General features: G+C 45.5%; 1 protein-coding gene across 1 annotated transcript in view; it reads left to right on the top strand.

Moving 5' to 3' along the window:
- Positions 1-16,284, top strand: part of LOC134965374 (nicotinamide N-methyltransferase-like) — a 90,263-nt gene that overhangs the window by 19,463 nt on the left and 54,516 nt on the right. The window contains exon 2 of the mRNA XM_063941840.1: positions 13,193-13,400. Within this exon, the coding sequence (XP_063797910.1) occupies positions 13,193-13,400 (208 nt within the window). The remainder of the gene's footprint in view (positions 1-13,192; positions 13,401-16,284) is intronic.

Consider the following 16,284-nt stretch of genomic DNA (forward strand, 5'->3'; position numbering starts at 1 on the left):
TCTTGATGTAATCCACCGTGGATTTTGATGTGTGTTTAGGATCATTATCCATTTGTAGAAGCTAGCCTCTCTTTAACTTCAGCTTTTTCACAGATGGCATCAAGGTAGCGTCCAAAATTTGCTGGAATATTATTGAATCCATTTTTCCTTCTACTCGTGAAATGTTCCCTGTGCCACTGGCTGCAATACAAACCCAAGGCATGATTGATCCACCCCCATGCTTAACAGTTGGACAGAGGTTCTTTTCATTAAATTCTGTGCCCTTCCTTCTCCAAACGTACCTTTGCTCATTCCGGCCAAAAAGTTCGATTTTAACCTCATCGGTCCACAGAACTTTATTCCAAAATGCATCAGGCTTGTCTATATGTTCGTGTATGGGGTGAGCAAACAGCGCCAAAAAAATATATGCAGTGGACACAAGTTTTTCACAGTATGTCAGCTTAAAAATAACCCCAAAAAACAGTCTCTACATGCCACTCCCTAAAAACATAAAGGGCGTCTGCTACCTCTTAAATGGGTTCTGCACTAGTACGAGTGCAGGATAAGGATTAAAGTTGGAAGTGATGGATAAGATCTGAGCGACCAATGGTGGCAGAAGAATAAAAAGGACTGCTGATATTAATTAAAAGAAGGGGGTTTATTTATGAACAGAAAGATGTTTTATATATATAAAAAGACTTATAAAAACACATAACTGGGTGAATCATATTTGTACAAGTATCTCTTTATAGTGGAATAGTGTACCACAACTCCAGTGTCTGCCAGATCTTCCTGGTGGGATCGTGCAGTCAAACGTGGATTTTGACTTGCTTTTCCCACAATCCTGCGAGCTGTTCGGTCTGATATTTTTCTTGGTCTTCCAGATCTTGCTTTAACTTCCACTGTTCCTGATGACTGCCATTTCTTAATTACATTCTGAACAGAGGATATGGGCATCTGATAACGCTTTGCTATCTTCTTATAGCCTTTCCCTGCTTTGTGAGCGTCAACTATTCTCAGTTTCAGTGTTCTACACAACTGCTTAGAGGAACCCATGGTGCTGATAGTTGGAGCAAGGTCAGATGAGTCTGGGCTTTTAAAGCCTTTGAGATTGACATCACCTGGTCTTTCCAGACGATGATTGAGAACAATCCATGACACTGCCATGTCTCAGCTGTCCAAAGGGGGCAGTACACGGTATTAACTCTGCAGGGTACCCAAACTTTTGCAGACGCCATTTTTTGTTTTCTATTCTTTTGATAGTGTAAATGATGGAAATAAAATCAAACTTTTTTTGACATGTTATAAGAATGTCTAATCTGTAATTTGATGCCTTTTGGAGATTTTTCCATCTTTCCTTGGCTTCTTTTTGCACATTAAAATGAATTTTTGCTTGGGGTGCCCAAACTTTCGATCCCCACTGTATATGTGTATTGAATTTAGAAAGGCATGGATGGGTCAGCATTAGGGGGGGGGGGTTGTTGACTTCAGAGTGCCATTAAAGAAGTTAGGGGTGTCTCCAGGTAAGCTGGTTCTCAGATGCTGTAGGAGCCAATATCATGTGACCTTACACTGGGAATACAGACCCAGACATATGTGTAATTATTTACGGGGTGGGTGTGGGGTGCGGTGGCCCCTATGTCGGTATGGCTGGGTGGCTTCAGGTCGGCACACTCTAACACTTTATTAACATTTATGATTTTTCCTATCACTTTGCATATGTTTTTGTATTATTTTAAACACACTTCACTTACATAGCACTTATGTGCTTCTTATTAACCCTTATTAATTTTTTACCTGTGTGCTGACCTGGGGTAGCCGACCTGTTGCGATGTGATGGGGTCCTGCACCCCGGACCCATACCTAGTATTATGGACCCCCTAGTGAGGGATACGCCTTGCCGATCAGCCTGGGGGCTTAACCCTGTATCTGCAGATATATGCAACCAAGATCTCCGTATTATCTTATTATTATGTAGTATTATTACTCACTCAGTGTGCATTAGGGAACACAAATTGTTTTTCTTGTATGAATATATGTCTGTGTGCATCTTTATGGCATTTCTCAGTGATTGTGCCTTTTACCATATATACATCCACCACGCTGCAACATGCATGCTGTGCGACTCTATGCATGATGTACGGTAAAGAAACATGGTGCATCCATATACGCCAATTGCATCCTTACACTACCACTGAGAAGTGCCAATCTGTGTGTGGTTTGTATTGTCTTCTTTTTCCGACTTCAACGGAACCCACCCATTTGACAAGTTTGTCAACCTTAACCGGGGAAAATGCCTTACTTACCACCTCCGGGTGTATCGGCAGCCACGGAGACCTGGGCACCGGAAGAGCAGTCTTTGGCCAGATGACTCCCCAACACCCACTTTACAGGAGTGGTGAAAAATACAACTGGTATAGCTGACACACTTGCCCTCATTATAGGCAAAACACTTGCCCTTAGCCACAGCAACCGGACTCAGGCAGATGCCCGGGGGCGGCTTACTGCCCTGAAAGTCAACAGGAGGCTTACTGTGTTGAGTAACCTCTATACAGACCTCCACATCCTTTAAACCCATGGGCAAGGTTGGGTTGCCATCCTGATTACGACTAAACTTCTCATCGTAATCATGCCAAGCGTAACCCTTGAAGTTTAAGTACATTTCGTGGTCTAGGAACAATTATTTGACCACATTAGGATATTCTGTTAGCCTGGTATCAGCGTAGCAAGCTGAAAAGACCAAGAAACCCCGTAGCCACTGATAAAACTTATGAAAAGCATTTTCACCAGTGCCCCCTACCTTCTTTGCCTTATCAAATGCTTTCTGAATGTTGTCTGTAAAAGGTGAACATGTCAACATACTTGCTCCTCCTAATCTTGTCCCTCATATGTATACGCAGACCCCTAGTAACCGCCGTGATCGCACAATGGACCATCTCTGTAAACAAAGGAGGGTCAGCTGCAACGGCAGCATCCTTCCCCTTTACTTTCCTATCCTTCTTGTGAATGCGATGTGCAATGAGCCTAGCCAATTTACACTGGTGCCTAGGGGACCCAGGAGAACCTGTGTCAGAAGAACTCGTAGAAAAACTGGAGGAAGAAGAATTAGTAACAACAAGCTCACTGGTTCCTAACGGATCTTCGGCACCTTCAGCTACAGCGGCAGGGCCTGTCAACTCCTCTTCAGGGACCGTGGATCCCCCAGCTTCATCTGTTCCAGAAGACTCTCTCATCTGCGTAGATGAACTCCCTCTCACGGAAGTGGAAGCAGGATCAGCAGCAGACTCGGAGGACACCACAAGAGGGGAAACGCCAGTCATGTCACCGACACCTAATGGGGAGACAGAAGGAGGGGGCAGGGGGCAAACCCCGTTAATGCCGGCGGGGGCAAGAAGGCAGTGGGGGGAATGGGAAGGGAAAGCAGGGAGGGAGGAGTAGGTGCGGCCACCTGAGCCCTACTTGGTAAGCTAATAGATGAACTGGAGGCGGGCGGCCATGGCAGTTGGGCAACCAAACCCGGAGGCAGTGCATAAGGAGCAGTCGCGAATTGTGAAGTCTAATATGGAGGCTGCTTAAAAGCAGTGTGGGAAAAACCCACAGTGTATTACCCTGGAAAAGGATCGGGGACCGACCCAGGAGCCCCCGTGGCCAACCAGGAACCACATGCAATAGAAAGGGCTGGCCAGCAGGTGGTGCACCAACAACAGGAGACAAGCCCATGGAATGAGGCAGTATTATCTGGGAATCTGAAAGCAACCCCGGAAGAACCCCTAAGAAGTGCTGGTCAGTAAAAACGGATTGCGCCAGTGTGGGAAAACAGTATGCTGGACACACACCTAGTACCAAGTGGCAGCCCAGCAACTGAATCCTGTGCTACACCCTGACCCAGAGAGGGGAATGAAAGAGTCCCACCTAAACCCCAGTCATCCGCAGGGGAGCCCACCAACCTGCACATGGGAGGGACTACATCGCCCGCGGCACCACGCAATGCGTCGGCCAGGCATGCGGTGGGAGATATAGCCAAGGGCAGCGCCAGATCCAGTGGAGCCCCATCCACGGCGTGCGAGGCCGCTCAGCCACGCCCACCACCAGCCGCCACTAGACGAGAGCGGACGCCAGCTGCAGGCCGCGGCCAAGACCCAGCAGGCGCATTAAGCAAGGCAGGAGTGGAGGGGACCACCCAGACATGAGGCCAACAATATCCGGCAGCGATAAGTGTGCAGCCTCAGCCAGGTGGTGGGGGTGCGCAGACATACGAGGACGGGGCATTGTAGGTAGGAGGCAAATGAGGGAAGCACACAATGAAAGGGGAACAAGCAGGAAGAGAGAGTAATGGGAAAAATTATATGCACTAAATATTAGAGACGAGCGCCTGAAATTTTTCGGGTTTTGTGTTTTGGTTTTGGGTTCGGTTCCGCGGCCGTGTTTTGGGTTCGAACGCGTTTTGGCAAAACCTCACCGAATTATTTTTGTCGGATTCGGGTGTGTTTTGGATTCGGGTGTTTTTTTCCAAAAACACTAAAAAACAGCTTAAATCATAGAATTTGGGGGTCATTTTGATCCCAAAGTATTATTAACCTCAAAAACCATAATTTACACTCATTTTCAGTCTATTCTGAATACCTCACACCTCACAATATTATTTTTAGTCCTAAAATTTGCACCGAGGTCGCTGTGTGAGTAAGATAAGCGACCCTAGTGGCCGACACAAACACCGGGCCCATCTAGGAGTGGCACTGCAGTGTCACGCAGGATGTCCCTTCCAAAAAACCCTCCCCAAACAGCACATGACGCAAAGAAAAAAAGAGGCGCAATGAGGTAGCTGTGTGAGTAAGATTAGCGACCCTAGTGGCCGACACAAACACCGGGCCCATCTAGGAGTGGCACTGCAGTGTCACGCAGGATGGCCCTTCCAAAAAACCCTCCCCAAACAGCACATGACGCAAAGAAAAAAAGAGGCGCAATGAGGTAGCTGACTGTGTGAGTAAGATTAGCGACCCTAGTGGCCGACACAAACACCGGGCACATCTAGGAGTGGCACTGCAGTGTCACGCAGGATGTCCCTTCCAAAAAACCCTCCCCAAACAGCACATGACGCAAAGAAAAAAAGAGGCGCAATGAGGTAGCTGTGTGAGTAAGATTAGCGACCCTAGTGGCCGACACAAACACCGGGCCCATCTAGGAGTGGCACTGCAGTGTCACGCAGGATGTCCCTTCCAAAAAACCCTCCCCAATCAGCACATGATGCAAAGAAAAAGAAAAGAAAAAAGAGGTGCAAGATGGAATTATCCTTGGGCCCTCCCACCCACCCTTATGTTGTATAAACAAAACAGGACATGCACACTTTAACCAACCCATCATTTCAGTGACAGGGTCTGCCACACGACTGTGACTGATATGACGGGTTGGTTTGGACCCCCCCCAAAAAAGAAGCAATTAATCTCTCCTTGCACAAACTGGCTCTACAGAGGCAAGATGTCCACCTCATCTTCACCCTCCGATATATCACCGTGTACATCCCCCTCCTCACAGATTATCAATTCGTCCCCACTGGAATCCACCATCTCAGCTCCCTGTGTACTTTGTGGAGGCAATTGCTGCTGGTCAATGTCTCCGCGGAGGAATTGATTATAATTCATTTTAATGAACATCATCTTCTCCACATTTTCTGGATGTAACCTCGTACGCCGATTGCTGACAAGGTGAGCGGCGGCACTAAACACTCTTTCGGAGTACACACTTGTGGGAGGGCAACTTAGGTAGAATAAAGCCAGTTTGTGCAAGGGCCTCCAAATTGCCTCTTTTTCCTGCCAGTATAAGTACGGACTGTGTGACGTGCCTACTTGGATGCGGTCACTCATATAATCCTCCACCATTCTATCAATGTTGAGAGAATCATATGCAGTGACAGTAGACGACATGTCCGTAATCGTTGTCAGGTCCTTCAGTCCGGACCAGATGTCAGCATCAGCAGTCGCTCCAGACTGCCCTGCATCACCGCCAGCGGGTGGGCTCGGAATTCTGAGCCTTTTCCTCGCACCCCCAGTTGCGGGAGAATGTGAAGGAGGAGATGTTGACAGGTCGCGTTCCGCTTGACTTGACAATTTTGTCACCAGCAGGTCTTTCAACCCCAGCAGACCTGTGTCTGCCGGAAAGAGAGATCCAAGGTAGGATTTAAATCTAGGATCGAGCACGGTGGCCAAAATGTAGTGCTCTGATTTCAACAGATTGACCACCCGTGAATCCTTGTTAAGCGAATTAAGGGCTGCATCCACAAGTCCCACATGCCTAGCGGAATCGCTCCGTGTTAGCTCCTTCTTCATTGCCTCCAGCTTCTTCTGCAAAAGCCTGATGAGGGGAATGACCTGACTCAGGCTGGCAGTGTCTGAACTGACTTCACGTGTGGCAAGTTCAAAGGGCATCAGAACCTTGCACAACGTTGAAATCATTCTCCACTGCACTTGAGACAGGTGCATTCCATCTCCTATATCGTGCTCAATTGTATAGGCTTGAATGGCCTTTTGCTGCTCCTCCAACCTCTGAAGCATATAGAGGGTTGAATTCCACCTCGTTACCACTTCTTGCTTCAGATGATGGCAGGGCAGGTTCAGTAGTTTTTGGTGGTGCTCCAGTCTTCTGTACGTGGTGCCTGTACGCCGAAAGTGTCCCGCAATTTTTCTGGCCACCGACAGCATCTCTTGCACGCCCCTGTCGTTTTTTAAAAAATTCTGCACCACCAAATTCAAGGTATGTGCAAAACATGGGACGTGCTGGAATTTGCCCATATTTAATGCACACACAATATTGCTGGCGTTGTCCGATGCCACAAATCCACAGGAGAGTCCAATTGGGGTAAGCCATTCCGCGATGATCTTCCTCAGTTGCCGTAAGAGGTTTTCAGCTGTGTGCGTATTCTGGAAAGCGGTGATACAAAGCGTAGCCTGCCTAGGAAAGAGTTGGCGTTTGCGAGATGCTGCTACTGGTGCCGCCGCTGCTGTTCTTGCGGCGGGAGTCCATACATCTACCCAGTGGGCTGTCACAGTCATATAGTCCTGACCCTGCCCTGCTCCACTTGTCCACATGTCCGTGGTTAAGTGGACATTGGGTACAACTGCATTTTTTAGGACACTGGTGAGTCTTTTTCTGACGTCCGTGTACATTCTCGGTATCGCCTGCCTAGAGAAGTGGAACCTAGATGGTATTTGGTAACGGGGGCACACTGCCTCAATAAATTGTCTAGTTCCCTGTGAACTAACGGCGGATACCGGACGCACGTCTAACACCAACATAGTTGTCAAGGACTCAGTTATCCGCTTTGCAGTAGGATGACTGCTGTGATATTTCATCTTCCTCGCAAAGGACTGTTGAACAGTCAATTGCTTACTGGAAGTAGTACAAGTGGGCTTACGACTTCCCCTCTGGGATGACCATCGACTCCCAGCGGCAACAACAGCAGCGCCAGCAGCAGTAGGCGTTACACGCAAGGATGCATCGGAGGAATCCCAGGCAGGAGAGGACTCGTCAGACTTGCCAGTGACATGGCCTGCAGGACTATTGGCATTCCTGGGGAAGGAGGAAATTGACACTGAGGGAGTTGGTGGGGTGGTTTGCGTGAGCTTGGTTACAAGAGGAAGGGATTTACTGGTCAGTGGACTGCTTCCGCTGTCACCCAAAGTTTTTGAACTTGTCACTGACTTATTATGAATGCGCTGCAGGTGACGTATAAGGGAGGATGTTCCGAGGTGGTTAACGTCCTTACCCCTACTTATTACAGCTTGACAAAGGGAACACACGGCTTGACACCTGTTGTCCGCATTTCTGGTGAAATACCTCCACACCGAAGAGCTGATTTTTTTGGTATTTTCACCTGGCATGTCAACGGCCATATTCCTCCCACGGACAACAGGTGTCTCCCCGGGTGCCTGACTTAAACAAACCACCTCACCATCAGAATCCTTCTGGTCAATTTCCTCCCCAGCGCCAGCAACACCCATATCCTCCTCATCCTGGTGTACTTCAACACTGACATCTTCAATCTGACTATCAGGAACTGGACTGCGGGTGCTCCTTCCAGCACTTGCAGGGGGCATGCAAATAGTGGAAGGCGCATGCTCTTCACGTCCAGTGTTGGGAAGGTCAGGCATCGCAAACGACACAATTGGACTCTCCTTGTGGATTTGGGATTTCAAAGAACGCACAGTTCTTTGCGGTGCTTTTGCCAGCTTGAGTCTTTTCAGTTTTCTAGCGAGAGGCTGAGTGCTTCCATCCTCATGTGAAGCTGAACCACTAGCCATGAACATAGGCCAGGGCCTCAGCCGTTCCTTGCCACTCCGTGTGGTAAATGGCATATTGGCAAGTTTACGCTTCTCCTCCGACAATTTTATTTTAGGTTTTGGAGTCCTTTTTTTTCTGATATTTGGTGTTTTGGATTTGACATGCTCTGTACTATGACATTGGGCATCGGCCTTGGCAGACGACGTTGCTGGCATTTCATCGTCTCGGCCATGACTAGTGGCAGCAGCTTCAGCACGAGGTGGAAGTGGATCTTGATCTTTCCCTAATTTTGGAACCTCAACTTTTTTGTTCTCCATATTTTATAGGCAGAACTAAAAGGCACCTCAGGTAAACAATGGAGATGGATGGATTGGATACTAGTATACAATTATGGACGGACTGCCACGGTTAGGTGGTATAAAAAAACCACGGTTAGGTGGTATATATTGTAATACAATTATGGATGGACGGACTGCCTGCCGAGTGCCGACACAGAGGTAGCCACAGCCGTGAACTACCGCACTGTACACTGGTTGATAAAGAGATAGTAGTATACTCGTAACAACTAGTATGACTGACTATGACGGTATAAAGAATGAAAAAAAAACCACGGTTAGGTGGTATATATTGTAATACAATTATGGATGGACGGACTGCCTGCCGAGTTCCGACACAGAGGTAGCCACAGCCGTGAACTACCGCACTGTACACTGGTTGATAAAGAGATAGTAGTATACTCGTAACAACTAGTATGACTGACTATGACGGTATAAAGAATGAAAAAAAAACCACGGTTAGGTGGTATATATTATAATACAATTATGGATGGACGGACTGCCTGCCGACTGCCGACACAGAGGTAGCCACAGCCGTGAACTACCGCACTGTACACTGGTTGATAAAGAGATAGTAGTATACTCGTAACAACTAGTATGACACTATGACGGTATAAAGAATGAAAAAAAAAACACGGTTAGGTGGTATATATTATAATAATACAATTATGGATGGACGGACTGCCTGCCGAGTTCCGACACAGAGGTAGCCACAGCCGTGAACTACCGCACTGTACACTGGTTGATAAAGAGATAGTAGTATACTCGTAACAACTAGTATGACTGACTATGACGGTATAAAGAATGAAAAAAAAACCACGGTTAGGTGGTATATATTGTAATACAATTATGGATGGACGGACTGCCTGCCGAGTTCCGACACAGAGGTAGCCACAGCTGTGAACTACCGCACTGTACACTGGTTGATAAAGAGATAGTAGTATACTCGTAACAACTAGTATGACTGACTATGACGGTATAAAGAATGAAAAAAAAACCACGGTTAGGTGGTATATATTATAATACAATTATGGATGGACGGACTGCCTGCCGACTGCCGACACAGAGGTAGCCACAGCCGTGAACTACCGCACTGTACACTGGTTGATAAAGAGATAGTAGTATACTCGTAACAACTAGTATGACACTATGACGGTATAAAGAATGAAAAAAAAACCACGGTTAGGTGGTATATATTATAATAATACAATTATGGATGGACGGACTGCCTGCCGAGTTCCGACACAGAGGTAGCCACAGCCGTGAACTACCGCACTGTACACTGGTTGATAAAGAGATAGTAGTATACTCGTAACAACTAGTATGACTGACTATGACGGTATAAAGAATGAAAAAAAAAACACGGTTAGGTGGTATATATTGTAATACAATTATGGATGGACGGACTGCCTGCCGAGTTCCGACACAGAGGTAGCCACAGCCGTGAACTACCGCACTGTACACTGGTTGATAAAGAGATAGTAGTATACTCGTAACAACTAGTATGACTGACTATGACGGTATAAAGAATGAAAAAAAAACCACGGTTAGGTGGTATATATTGTAATACAATTATGGATGGACGGACTGCCTGCCGAGTTCCGACACAGAGGTAGCCACAGCCGTGAACTACCGCACTGTACACTGGTTGATAAAGAGATAGTAGTATACTCGTAACAACTAGTATGACTGACTATGACGGTATAAAGAATGAAAAAAAAACCACGGTTAGGTGGTATATATTATAATACAATTATGGATGGACGGACTGCCTGCCGACTGCCGACACAGAGGTAGCCACAGCCGTGAACTACCGCACTGTACACTGGTTGATAAAGAGATAGTAGTATACTCGTAACAACTAGTATGACACTATGACGGTATAAAGAATGAAAAAAAAACCACGGTTAGGTGGTATATATTATAATACAATTATGGATGGACGGACTGCCTGCCGACTGCCGACACAGAGGTAGCCACAGCCGTGAACTACCGCACTGTACACTGGTTGATAAAGAGATAGTAGTATACTCGTAACAACTAGTATGACACTATGACGGTATAAAGAATGAAAAAAAAACCACGGTTAGGTGGTATATATTATAATACAATTATGGATGGACGGACTGCCTGCCGAGTGCCGACACAGAGGTAGCCACAGCCGTGAACTACCGCACTGTACACTGGTTGATAAAGAGATAGTCGTATACTCGTAACAACTAGTATGACTGACTATGACGGTATAAAGAATGAAAAAAAAACCACGGTTAGGTGGTATATATTATAATACAATTATGGATGGACGGACTGCCTGCCGACTGCCGACACAGAGGTAGCCACAGCCGTGAACTACCGCACTGTACACTGGTTGATAAAGAGATAGTAGTATACTCGTAACAACTAGTATGACACTATGACGGTATAAAGAATGAAAAAAAAACCACGGTTAGGTGGTATATATTATAATACAATTATGGATGGACGGACTGCCTGCCGACTGCCGACACAGAGGTAGCCACAGCCGTGAACTACCGCACTGTACACTGGTTGATAAAGAGATAGTAGTATACTCGTAACAACTAGTATGACACTATGACGGTATAAAGAATGAAAAAAAAAACCATGGTTAGGTGGTATATATTATAATAATACAATTATGGATGGACGGACTGCCTGCCGACTGCCGACACAGAGGTAGCCACAGCCGTGAACTACCGCACTGTACACTGGTTGATAAAGAGATAGTAGTATACTCGTAACAACTAGTATGACTATGACGACGGTATAAAGAAAGAAAAAAAAATACCACGGTTAGGTGGTATATAATTATACAATTATGGATGGACGGACTGCCTGCCGAGTGCCGACTGCCGACACAGAGGTAGCCACAGCCGTGAACTACCGCACTGTACTGTGTCTGCTGCTAATATAGACTGGTTGATAAAGAGATAGTATACAACAATATACTACTATACTGGTGGTCAGGCACTGGTCACCACTAGTCACACTGGCAGTGGCACTCCTGCAGCAAAAGTGTGCACTGTTTAATTTTAAATTAATATAATATTATGTACTCCTGGCTCCTGCTATAACAACCTGCAGTGCTCCCCAGTCTCCCCCACAATTATTATAAGCTTTTATACATTGATGTGCAGCACACTGGGCTGAGCTGAGTGCACACAGACTGAGTCACACTGTGTGACTGCTGTGTATCGTTTTTTTCAGGCAGAGAACGGATATAACAGAGAACGGATATATTAAATAAAAGTTAACTTAACAACAACTGCACTGGTCACTGTGGTAAACTCTGTCTGCACAATCTCTCTCTCTCTCTCTCTCTTCTAATCTATTCTAATGGAGAGGACGCCAGCCACGTCCTCTCCCTATCAATCTCAATGCACGTGTGAAAATGGCGGCGACGCGCGGCTCCTTATATAGAATCCGAGTCTCGCGAGAATCCGACAGCGTCATGATGACGTTCGGGCGCGCTCGGGTTAACCGAGCAAGGCGGGAAGATCCGAGTCGCTCGGACCCGTGAAAAAAAAAGTGAAGTTCGTGCGGGTTCGGATTCAAAGAAACCGAACCCGCTCATCTCTACAATATGCAACACAGTGAAGGCACATATACTCACTGCTTCCAAATGACAGAGAAAGATGGCCCCCAGACCTACCTATAAGTACTAATCTAACAACTCCTCCTACAAGTTCACTAATAGGCAGACAAAGGCACATGACCTAAAAATGACATCACTAATGCTAGCCCTGTCCTGTCCTTAACAATAGTCACAAAAACCAGGGCACTTATGTGGCTTCTAGCTTATGCAGCACTCAGCCTGCTTTATGACACTTCTCAGGTCTGTAATACCCCTTTTACACTCACAGGCTCTGGTCATTCCTGGGAATGTGTCCCAGATATTTCCCGGGAATTACCCTTTTACATTAACGGCCCGACCCGGCATATTACTGGGTCGGTGACGTCACCGGTGACTCTCCCGGAGGCGGTGCTTGGAGATAATCTTCTCCAAGCACCACCTCCTCCTATGCAGAGAATGGGTGCCGGGTCACCTTTTCCCGGTATACCCGTTTACACTGCACAGCTTCCCGGGATGATCCCAGATTCAACCCAGATCGAGACCTGGGTTGAGATCCTGGGATGCTTGTCCCGGGAAATTGAAAGTGTACCCTCTTACACTGACAAAAATGCGCGTTCACGTGCAAAATCCCAGGATAAAATTGTCAGTGTAAAAGAGGTATAAATGTCTGTGTGTTTATGCTGGAAAAGTGGCCCCAGTTACTGGAAATGCTGATCAAAGAAGAACTTACATACCTCATACATTACCCTGAAGGAGCAACGGGTGTGTTGTGAGGAAGTGGCTTACCTGTATCTAGGGATGTGCGGGTTCTCACTTCTTTTGGATAACCAACAAGATAAATCTGGATAAATCCAAACTTGAAATACATTTTGTGAAAAAATAAAAATAAATAGTAAATTCGAATCCGCACATCTTTACCTGGAACAGGACATTACAGAATGATGCATAGTAGAGTACTGTAGATGCTGCATATTATATTTCACTCTGTAATCACTGGGATCTTTCATTGCAGGTCACATTAAGGGAGACATTTTGATTGACATCAGTTTTGGATCCTACATTCATCATCTATATACAGCCAGTGGATATTTCAAACAGATCCTTGTGCTGAAGTGCTCTGAGCCTTGTATTATGGAGCTGAACAAATGGATTAACACACGTACCGGAGCATTTGATTGGTCTCACATAATGCCATATATTAAATGTCTAGAAGGAAACAGGTAAGAAAACATATTTTCCAAAACATCTATCAAGTGTAACCCCAGTGTCAGTACTCAGTAAACTTTTCCAAATGCTTTACACTGGGCCTCATTTAGCCTGGGATGAAAGAAATATCTGTTGTACGGCTCATGCCATTGGGGGTATTTCAGATCTGATCGCTGCTGTGCGTTTTTTGCACAGCGGGCGATCAGATCCTAACTGCAATGCGCATGCACGTCGGACAACAATAACGGGGATCGTCGGACAGAGACAAGAAGTTGCAAAAAATCCATTCACATGGGCGTTCGCAAGGTAATTGACAGGAGAAAACAGTTTGTGGGTGGTAACTGACCGTTTACTCGGAGTGTTCTAGATAACACAGGCATTCCCAATCATTTTCAGTGAGAGTTTCTGACGTCAGCTCTGGCCCCAATCGCACTGGAAGAGTAAGTCCTGGGCTGCGCAGAATCTGCACACACAGAATTTTAGCAGCTCGGCGTACACAAAGGGGTAAATTTACTAAGATGGGAGTTCTATTTAAGATGGGTGTTGCCCATAGCAACCAATCAGATTCTACTTCTCATTTATCGAACACCTTCTAGAATATAATACCTGGAATATGATTGGTTGCTGTGGGCAACATCCCATCTTAAATAGAACTCCCATATTAGTAAATTTACCCCATAGTTTCACACTCTTGCACAGCAAAAATACACTCCCCCTGTAGGTGGCGACAATCTGATCGCAAGACAGCAAAAAACGCAGCCCATCGATCAGATCTGAATGACCTCCATGGTCTCCTGTTATATGTATTTCAACAGACTTAGCCAATATTACTAATCCCATTACGGTTTAACTTTTTCATTTGAAATAAACAACTTGCCCAATTCCCTGGGTTTCAATTTCATTCATCGCCTAAATCCATATGGATTTTTCTTCTCTTCTCTCCTGAAGGAGAGCGATAGGTAAAAATAAAAACCCTTTACTGAGGGACATGAAGTTGCTCTTTGCAGACTATAGACATGAATTAATCAAAAGGAGCCTTATAGCACATACTCGTCATGAGTCTGGCTGCAGTATCGGAAAACATTCTGTTGGGTGTTCGTTATTGACCTCTTGTGGTCAATGAATGAGCATATTATTAAGTCAGATTAATTAAAGTACTGGCATCTACTTTTATAGGTTAAATGCAGCCAGTGGTGGGCTGGCATGGGGGGCATGGTGCCATCTGCTCTGCTTGCACATGACCAGCTGTGTGAGGCAGGAAGGTAGAGCGGATACTCACTGCCTGGCCGCTCTGCACTATAACACAAAAAGAGAAGATAGCTAGGCAGCTCTACTTCCCCTGAGCTCCTCCCTCACTGACAGTCAGCTGTGACTAAGCATGTGCATCGGGCTGCTGCGTGCCACTGCTGGGGAGGTTGCCATCATCAGACAAGAAGAGCTGAGGAGCTACAGGAGACTAGGCAAAGTAGAGCAGGTAAGTTTGTGCTGCTGAGGGGTGGTTATTGGAGGAGCCAGGGAGATTGCTGTGGACTGAGTGGGGGAGAGAGAGAGTGCTGTGGGGTGGACACTTAGGTGTTCTGAGTAGGGGGTTGATATGTGGAGGTTGTTGAAAGGGGAAAGTTCATTGAAGGGAGATGCTGTGATGTGGACATTGGAAGGGTTAGGAAGTGATGTGAGATGGACATTTTAGGGGGGTGCTGTGTTGGGTGGATAGTGAGGGGGGAGTTCTATGATAGCTGGACAGAAAAATGGGGATGGGTACTTTGACATGGGCATGGAAGGAGGGCGAGTGCTTGGTGGTGTGCATTGGAGGGGCAGGGGGGCTGTAATGTAGTTATTAAAAGAGGGGAGTGCTTGGGAAGGAAAGTAAAGGCTTCGGTGGGAGTGCTGTGAGTGGATATTGGGGGTCATTCCGAGTTGTTCGTTATTTTTTTTGTTCGCACAAGGTATACGCAATATTGCGAAAACATTGCACAATAGTGAATATACGCCCCCAACGTATTTTTGCTATTTCGTATGTAGTATTACACAAAGTAGGCGTATGCCAAATGACATCGCAATAATGCAATCCCATCGCATTACCACAAATCTCATCGTATAAATCCAAACTTCTCGTAGATTTACATTCTTCTTAAAATTGCACACGCTTTTGCTAAAAAACGCTCAGCAATGTGTTTTTTTTCAAGTTAAATTACACCTTTCAATTCAAACTCCACAAGCCTTCCTCAATTACGATTCCAATTAGTGTAATGAATGATTATGGTCATGACCAATTAAGTCTTCAAAGAATACCTGCAGAACACTTTGTAGGCATAATTGATCATTACCATGTTGTTGTTTTTTTTAAATAAGTGAAATAGATGTGTAAACTGTGCCTGGCCTAATGTTAATTTGCAGCTTTTTGTGTGGAGGTGTAGTGTGTGAATAAATGTGTTCACATGTTTTACTAAACAATAAGCTCCTAACTGTCATTTTTTTTTTTTTTACATTTTTTTTATAAAATTACTAGTCTTAAGTTTGATGTGTGATTTTTTAAGGTAACCAATTTCTGCTAGGCAATATGCTGTTCATTTATTGCATTAATTAACACAACAACCGCTTAACTGTAAACAAAATTTTTATTGGTGAACATAAAAATTTTTGTTGTTTTTTGTTAACAAACATAAAAAATGTAAACTTAAAAAAAAATTGTTGAAGGCGCTCAACATCGGCCAGCATGGCCTGCAAGTTCCCCTTTAAGCTGGCCAGGATGCCAGGCAGGCTTGTGGGATCTCCAACTGCACCATCTGAAATGAAGAGCAATAAAAAAAAAAAATTACTAACTTACTCACATTACCTATTACACAAGCAAGCCACAAAGCACACTTTATTGGCAAAGTCACTACATCATGGTTCTTG

The sequence above is a fragment of the Pseudophryne corroboree genome, chromosome 10 (assembly GCF_028390025.1).
Source record: "Pseudophryne corroboree isolate aPseCor3 chromosome 10, aPseCor3.hap2, whole genome shotgun sequence".
Lineage (NCBI taxonomy): Eukaryota > Metazoa > Chordata > Amphibia > Anura > Myobatrachidae > Pseudophryne > Pseudophryne corroboree.